The sequence below is a fragment of the Stenella coeruleoalba genome (assembly GCF_951394435.1).
Source record: "Stenella coeruleoalba genome assembly, chromosome: 20".
Taxonomy (NCBI): domain Eukaryota; kingdom Metazoa; phylum Chordata; class Mammalia; order Artiodactyla; family Delphinidae; genus Stenella; species Stenella coeruleoalba.
The window spans coordinates 56,617,394-56,626,158 of NC_137166.1; the positions used below are offsets into that span (position 1 = coordinate 56,617,394).

The 8,765-nt window shown below is 53.7% G+C and overlaps 1 protein-coding gene across 4 annotated transcripts in view; it reads right to left on the reverse strand.

Moving 5' to 3' along the window:
- The window catches only part of ZNF470 (zinc finger protein 470), a 76,147-nt gene extending 69,718 nt beyond the window's left edge, over positions 1 to 6,429 (reverse strand). For 2 of the 4 annotated variants that reach the window (XM_079906338.1, XM_079906336.1), the window contains exons 1-2: positions 5,005 to 5,046; positions 607 to 699 (exon numbers count right to left, since the gene is read on the reverse strand). In XM_079906338.1, coding sequence (XP_079762464.1) covers positions 607 to 699; positions 5,005 to 5,041 — 130 coding nt within the window. In that variant the 5' untranslated portion in view covers positions 5,042 to 5,046. Of the gene's footprint in view, positions 1 to 606; positions 700 to 5,004; positions 5,047 to 5,592; positions 5,850 to 6,099 lie in introns of those variants that run through there. The other 2 variants (XM_079906340.1, XM_079906339.1) reach the window with 2 other exon arrangements.
- Between the last annotated feature and the right edge of the window lie 2,336 nt (positions 6,430 to 8,765).

Below are 8,765 nucleotides of genomic sequence, written 5' to 3' on the forward strand. Positions count from 1 at the left end.
GTAAAACAAGCAAAGAACAATAGGGCTATGAGCAGTGCTTCTTTCCCTTCTCTCTCTCTCTTTACTCACTCTGGCTGGGGGCGGGGGTAGCGGGAGACAGAGAAGTGTGAGATAGAAATGGGGGAGTATTTTTGTTCATCTACTAAAAGGTGACTAAGCCATGGAAAGGCTGGGATCCCTCAGCACTTCCAGACGAAGCTGTGAATCTCGCCTTCCTCCCAAGTCTCATCCCACAGTGACAATGTAGGACAGGACTCTAACAGGTTAAAAAATAAAAATATTAAATACTGAGGTCCTCCTTGAACAGCAGCACAGCACTCAGAGGTAATGTTCTAATGGGGAATGCTCTCTCCCCTGGGTCCTTGGAGATACGCAGACAGACCTGGAAGGGGAGTGTCTGGTTAGGAGACTCTGGGCAAGTCAAGAACCCTCCTTGAATTCAGCTCCACACTCTGGCCCGAGATGACCGTCCAAATCTTTGGACTTCTGGGTCCAACAGACTCTGAGGCCAGGGACATCTTCCTCCAGCACTTGGGCCCAGGAACAGCACCCCCAAACCTTAATTTTCACTCTTGCAGCCGTACCAAAGCCGTCTGCCACTCTTACCTCCATACTTAGTCCCGTGGACGTGTGTAGTGTCCCGACTTCCACACCATCCAGGTGAGGCAGGCAAGAAATGCTTCAGCCCTGTAAGGCCAACTGTCCCAAGACAGGAGAACACAATCAGATTCACAGGTTGCATCAGTCCGGACTACCAAGTTCCAGAAACTGCCCTGGGGACTTTGAACCCAGCCCAGCCTTCCCGCCTTTCGAGGGGCGGGACTAACGGTCCCCCAGGATACCCGAAAAGACCACCAAATAAGGAATACCCTGCGCCCTCCCAGATTCACCAAACCCCTTTCCCTTCTTCCCCTATAAAATCTTGCCCGACCCTCGCCCCCGGGTGCGACTTCTCTGGTCCCTTTCTCTCGGACCAGTGAACCTCGCCCAGGAGCGCTCCCTAATAAAGCTCACTTGAAGCTTTCCTCTGTTTCGCGGTGCCATTTGTTAAGATCCGACCTTACATTTGGTGCCGAAACCCGGGAGGGGTACCAAGCCCCGCGGGTTACCGCGGGCCGCTCCTCCCCTCCCCCAGGAGACAATCAGGGAACCTCTATTCATCCACCCGATCCGGCAGAAAATGGGGTAAGTCCCCCTCCCTGTTCCCTCCGACCCTCAGAGTCCCTGCCCACCGGACTCCCTGTCCTTAATCGCGGCTGCGTCAGGGATTCTTTCGTCCTCTCTCCGGGCCTCGGGCAACTGTGGAGACGTCCCAATCGCCTGACCGCCCTCCGACCTGCCGTGAATTGGAGACTGAGACCAGGGACGGCTCTCTCCCTCTCCATTCACTCAGGGACAGACTGGGGGTCATGGGAACCTCACAATCGAAACCAGATCCTAAGACGCCCTTGGGGTGTCTCCTAGCCAATTTTACAGCCCTCGGTTTCTCCCAAGATCTCCGTCGCCGACGGCTTATTTTCTATTCCACCGTGGCCTGGCCACAATATCCTCTAGACAATCAATCCTGAAGGGACTTTCGATTTTAACATCCTCCGTGATCTAGATAATTACTGCCGCAGGACGGACAAATGGTCCCGAGGTTCCCTATGTTCAGGCCTTCTTGTATTTGCGCTCCCGCCCTTCCCTCTGCCTCGATTGTTCCACTTCCCAGATCCTTCTTGCCAAACAGACATCTCCTACATCCAAGCCCTTAATTTCCTTTGACGATGACCCCTCTCCATTAGCTGACCCACCCGAATCTCTCGCCTCTCCCCCCTCCAGAGCTCCTCTCCAACCTCCACCCTACCCTGAGGCGGTCCCTCCTCCTCCCGAACCCGCTCCGTCCCCTCCAACCGTTCCCCCGCCTCCCTCGATGGTTTCTCCTCCCACGCCCCTTACTTCGCCAATTAGTGCACATACACGCTCTCACGACTCCCAAGATTCAAATCTCCTCTGCCCTCTGAGGGAGGTAGCAGGAGCGGGAGGATTAGTTAGAGTTCATGTTCCCTTTTCTCTCCAAGATCTCTCTCAAATAGAAAAGCGATTAGGCTCCTTTTCTGCCGACTCTTCCCGCTACATTAAAGTATTTCGCTCTCTCTCTCAAGCTTACGATCTAACCTGGCACGATATCTTTGTGGTCCTATCTTCTACTCTGACCCCTGACGAGAGGGAAAGAATTCAAACTGCTGCCGGAAACCATGCAGATCAGGTTCACCTTACCGACAACTCCATGCCTGTCGGAGCGACTGCCGTACCTGGCACCGATCCAGGCTGGACTTCTCAGGATGGCCAAGATGGCCGTCGTAAACGCGACCTCATGATCCAATGCCTCCTGGCTGGCATGCAGGCTGCCGCTCATAAGGTAGTCAATTTTGAAAAACTAAGAGAGATAACCCAAGAACCTAACGAAAATCCAGCTATCTTTCTCAATCGCCTTACAGAGGCCTTAACTCTCTACACCCGGCTGGATCCTGACACCCCGGCAGGGGCAGCGGTCCTGGCCACCCATTTCATCACCCAATCAGTCCCGGACATCCAAAAGAAATTAAAACGGGCAGAAGACGGCCCTCAAACCCCTATTCGAGGTCTGGTAAAGATGGCCTTTAAAGTCTATAATGGCCGTGAGGATTTGGCAGAATCCAGACGACAGGCTCGGACGCACCAGAAGGTGGCCCTCCAAACCCAAGCTCTTGTAGCCGCCCTAAGGCCGTACATCTCCCATGGATCACAGCATCCACGGGGTCCGCAAAGGGCAACCCCGCCTGGGGCCTGCTTCAAATGCGGAAAAGAAGGCCACTGGGCTCGCCAATGTCCCAATCCCCGACCTCCTTCTAAGCCCTGTCCCAGCTGCGGGCTAACAGGCCACTGGAAGAGTGACTGCCCTACAACTGGCCCTCCCTCAGCGTCTCCACGCGGGGGGCAGGCCGACCCAACGGCATTACCACTCGAACTGCTGGGATTGGCTGACGACTGACGGCGCCCGGACTCGAAGACCCCCATCACCCTCGCCGAGCCCAGGGTAACGGTACAGGTAGCGGGTAAGTCCATCTCATTTGTGGTGGACACGGAGGCTACCTATTCGGTCCTGCCTACTTATTCCGGGCCAGTTTCTCCTTCCCAGATCTCGGTCATGGGTATTGATGGCAAACCATCCTTCCCACTCCAGACCGATCCACTCCCATGTCATATCGAAGGACTCCCTTTTACTCATTCCTTCTTAGTCATACCATCCTGCCCAGTTCCCTTGCTAGGCCGAGATGTCCTTTTCCACTTAGGGGCCTCCCTCCAGCTGGTTAGACTTGACCCTAAGGTCCCCTCCTCCCAACTCCTGCTTCTTCTTCTCGGCCTGTCTCTAGAACCCTCCCCCTCCTATCCCCCTCTTCCAATCACACCGAACCCAATCAATCCCCAAGTCTGGGATACTTCTAAGCCCATAATAGCAACACACCATTCCCCCGTTCTCATCCACCTAAAGGACCCCTCCAAATTTCCATCAATGCCCCAATTTCCCATCTCTGAGATTCACCTTAGGGGCCTACAACCTATTATCACCAGACTCCTAAACCAGGGACTCCTCATCCCCACGGACTCTCCCTGCAACACCTCCATCCTGCCTGTCCGCAAGGCCTCTGGGGATTATCGCCTGGTCCAGGACATCCGACTAATCAATGAGGCCATAATTCCTCTCCACCCAGTAGTCTGGATCCCTAACTTTGCTCTCCTCGCTAAACCCTTATATCTAGCCGCTAAAGAAACCCCTCAAGGACCCCTCACCTCTCCTTCTGCCTTTTAACAGGCCTTTCTCACCCTCCGTAATGCTCTGATATCTTCTCCTCCCATTTCTCTGCCCAACCCAAACCGACCTTTTCACCTTTTTGTGGATGAACGGGCTGGAATAGCCACTGGACTCCTTGCCCAGCCTGTAGGGCCTTCCTACCGCCCCGTGGCTTACCTCTCCAAACAGCTGGACCCAACCATTCGGGGATGGCAACCATGCCTTCGGGCTCTAGCAGCGGCAGCCGAAGTGACCAAACAAACACTCAAACTGGCTCTGGCCCACCCACTAACCGTGTTTTCCTCCCACCGGCTGGTCGACCTCCTAGGCCACAAGTCTCTCTCCCTCCTGGGCCCCTCCCGCATCCAGGAGTTCCACCTTCTATTCATTGAAAACCCAGCTATTTCTCTTGCTCTCTCCCCTCACCTGAACCCGGCTTCCCTCGTGCCTATCTCTGGCACCGGGGGTTTTCCATCCCATTCCTGCCCTCATGTCATAGAACCCTTCAAACCACCAAGAGAGGGACTCTTTGACACCCCTCTTTCAAATCCGGACCGCACTCTCTTTGTGGACAGTAGTTCGATACTCAGTCCTGACGGATGCCGACGGGCGGCCTACGCGGTAGTAAGCATCTCAACCATTATCGAGGCCAACCGCCTCCCAGAAGGGACAACCTCTCAAAGGGCTGAACTGATAGCAATCATGCAGGCCCTCGACCTCTCTAAGGGCCAAAGGGCCATCTTTCTCCCTATGGTCGCAGGCATTTCCCTCGCCTCCTCTCTCGTTGCTGCGGGCATCGGAGGAGGAGCCCTAACACACAGTGTCTCAACATCCCGTGACCTAGAACAAAAACTCCAGCTAGCCATCGAGGCTTCTGCCGCCTCCATCACCTCCCTCCAGCGCCAGATCACCTCAGTAGCCCGAGGTGCCCTCCAAAATCGACGAGCCCTGGATCTCCTGACGGCCGACAAAGGAGGTACCTGCCTCTTCCTACAGGAGGAATGCTGCTATTATATCAATGAAACAGGACTCGTCGAAGACAACGTAAAAGCCCTCCATCGCTTAAGAGAAGAACTCCAACGCAGACACCAACAGTCCACCTCCCCAATTCCCGATTGGTGGCGATCCACCCTCTATACCTGGCTAACACCAATCTTAGGCCCCTTAATTCTCATCTGTATCTTGCTCACGTTTGCTCCGTTTTCTTAGGTTCCTTCGCAGGCGCATGGAGGAAGTCTCTCGGGTGGCCACAACCCAAATGCTCCTCGGTCCTTACACTTTGCTTCCTACAGAACCCCCCTAAGCCTCGGACCTCTGGTCGCCCGACTCCCCTTTCGATGCCCCCATTCAGCATGAAGTAGTCAGAGATCAGAACGCCGCCCCATTACACCAAAGATGTCGGGATGTAAGACCAACTGGCCCAAGGCAGGGGAACACAATCAGATTCACAGGTTGCATCAGACCGAAATTCTCCGGACCACCCAGTTCCAGAAACTGCCCTGGAGACATTCCGGACCACCCAGTTCCAGGAACTGACCTGGGGACTTTGAACCCAGCCCAGCCTTCCCGCCTTTCGAGGGGCGGGACTAACTGTCCCCCAGGATACCCGAAAAGACCACCAAATAAGGAATACCCTGCGCCCTCCCAGATTCACCACACCCCTTTCCCTTCTTCCCCTATAAAATCTTGCCCAATCCTCGCCCGGGTGCGACTTCTCTGGCCCCTTTCTCTCGGACCAATGAACCTCGCGCCCGGGAGCGCTCCCTAATAAAGCTCACTTGAAGCTTTCCTCTGTTTCGCGATGCCGTTTGTTAAAATCCGACCTTAACAAGCTCCACCGGCCCAACCAGGTGCCTTTCCAGGACTCCAGGGCTTTGGGGCTTTGGGCCACACTGGGTTCTTGGTGGTGGAGTCAGGGTGTGTGGGGGGCTGGGGTGTGGGGTGTGTGTCGGGGGGTGGCCTTCTCCGGAGGCGTTTCCAGTTCTCAGCCACGTAAAATCCTTCATTCGTCCCAATACACGCCGTCGCTCACATGCTGCTGGGACGTGCAAGGTGCACAAAAGACACGCGCAGAAACACGGGCCCCAGTCACACACTTGCCTCCTCTGCGCCCTACCAGTCACATCTCACACCCGCACACACTCCCCCCCCCATTCACACACGTACCTGCCTCCTCCTCCCGGTCACACACACACTCACACACCACGCGCTGACGGTCACAGTCGCCAAATCACGCGCGCACGCTCACGACCTCGCCGCCCCAGCATGCAGACCGGGACGCTGACCTCTCGGCGTCTCCCCGTGCCCGGCTCAGCCGCTGCCGCCGCCCCACTCAGACTTCCTTCTCAGAACCGGCCAGACTCGCTCACGTCCGGGTTTCAAGTCTCGTCGGAAGTGGGCGCGTCCTCTCAGCGCAAGGGCCCTTGGGAAACGTAGTGCAGACAGGGGTGGCGGCGGCTTTCTGAAATCTGAGGACTACACTGCTAGGCAGGGTTCCTCCCCGCGGCCTGGTGATCACTGCCCTCTGTCCCCTATTGGTGCCTCCTGGTCAGGAACAGAGCTACCTAGAAGCCTTTTAGCTTCTGGGTCCCACGGCCTCCACGAAAGAAGCCGAGCCCCGGGGACTTCTGGGAGCCGTCGCCGGGCTCGGAGTGCGCAGGAGCAGCTGTCAGGCACTGAGAGCCGAGACCCGAGTAGCCGCTCACCCGCGCCTCGGCCGAAGGTGGGCGGGGTCGCAAGAACGTGGAGCGCGCAGCCGCCTTGAGCAAGGGGAAAGCCAGGGAAGTGGGCGGAGCTTAGGAGAGGCGGGTCTAGGGGCGGAGCCTTCGGGATAGAAGAGCGGAGATTTGGATTTTGCCTGGTGCTTTGTGCACTTGCGGGTGTGTGTGCGCGCGTGTGTGTGTGTGTGTGTGCGCGCGCGCGCTCTGGGGTCTAGGGGAGGCAGATAATTTATTTCCAAAGGTCTACAGAGCAGAGGAACTGTACTTAAGAAACGACGTCTTATGAGCCTCATCAGCATCTGTACTTAATTTACATGACAAGATTCTTGACTTTGAGCTGATGCTATAATGAGATGCGATTTGGGGAGGGGTCTTGGAAGCCGGTGATTGTTTTGTATGCCGAAGGGAAATGAGTCACCAGGGGCCGGAGGGCAGACTATGGTAGGCATCCATTAAAGTGGCTCCCAAATGATCCCCGCCTCCTGCTATTCATAACCTCATGTAATCCTCTCCCCTTGGAAGTGAGCTGGACCTAGTGACCCACTTTTAATTAACCAAGTACAAAGATGAGGGGATGCCACTTGTAATATTAGGTTACATAAAGGCTTCGGCTTCCACCTTGGGTACCCTTCTTTTGCCTGCTCACTTACAAGGAAGCCAGCTGCCATGTTGTGAGCTGCCCATGTGGAAAGGAATTGATGTGTCCAGCCAAAGGCCAGCAAGGACCCGAGGCCAGCCAACAGTTTTAATGAGTTTGGAAGATGATTCTCCTCCCATAAAGCCTTCAGATGACTGCTGTCTTGTTGAGAGACCCCAGGAGCCAGAGGCACCCAGCTGAGCCATGCCTGGATTCCTTACCCAAAGAAGCTGTAAGATGACAAATGTATGTTTGTTTTAAGCCACTAAGCTTTAGCGTAGTTTGTTACACAACAGCTAATGAACATACTATCACAGCCCTTACTCTGTGATTCAGTGAGTTAAAATAGGGATTCTGGGCTTCCCTCGTGGCGCAGTGGTTGAGAGTCCGCCTGCCGATGCAGGGCAAGCAGGTTCGTGCCCTGGTCCGGGAAGTTCCCACATGCCGTGGAGTGGCTGGGCCCGTGAGCCATGGCCGCTGAGCCTGCGCGTCCGGAGCCTGTGCTCCGCAACAGGAGAGGCCACAACAGTTAGAGGCCCGCATACCGCAAAAAAAAAAAAAAAAAAAAAAAAAAGGGATTCTATCAGTAGTCAAAGATACCACATTGATAGAACTACAGCAGCTGCTATCACAATTAAAACTCGTGTCATTACCTGCACATATGTTTGTTTTTCGCTCACATAATAATCCACTGCTGTTGCTCCTGAGTGACTGATGGCTTTCCTCCAAATAGCGGTTTAGCGGCCCAGAGTTCTTCCATCTTGCAGTTTTGCCGTTCCATACAATTGAGATTCTTCTTCTTCCATCTGGGTGGTACATCCTTTTCTTAATAACCGAGCCCAGAGTGACACACGTTTCCTATTCAAACCACAGCCAGAACTGGAAGCAATAGTGGCTGAGTAATGCAGGATGTGCCTTGGCAGTCACATTCCGGAATCGACTTTCAGGCAACAGAAAGGGAAGCACAAACTTTGGGCAGTTGTCTAATCATATCATAGGTATCATTAACAAATGCTACATACCCAGGACCTTGGAAAATAACCATATGGGTTTGTGGTCATTGTACCTGCTACAAGCTACACTACATAAGAATTCCCCCATGAGCCCTCACTCTGCACAAATATGTCATTCAGGAATTCCAGTAGAAATGTTCAGATACTGATTACAATCTTTCAAGAGTACTCAGTCTCCTTTCTGTTGACTCAAGTCGATGTGGGACTTGGATGCCATGCCATGGAGTGCTTCTAACTAAAACAAAACCCTAGTGCAGTTTCAACCTTGGGGATCAATGAAATAAGGTAAAAATATCAGATATCAGAACATTCTTAGGATTTCTGTGTTTATTGTGACATTTCATTTTATTCTCAAGATTACCTGTTGCCCTATACTCCAGCTATTGCACATGCCCTAGTTCAGTACACTTTCCAAATGTAATCACTGTCATGAGAAATCCCAGTACCTAAAGGAGACAGGAGACTTTTAATATGCTGGTACTTCATGTCAAAAGAACATAGAAAAACTACTAGACCTGACAGGGGAACTTGCAAAAGGTAAGTGAGGGTAGGGACATAAATGATCCAATCCAGCACTATAA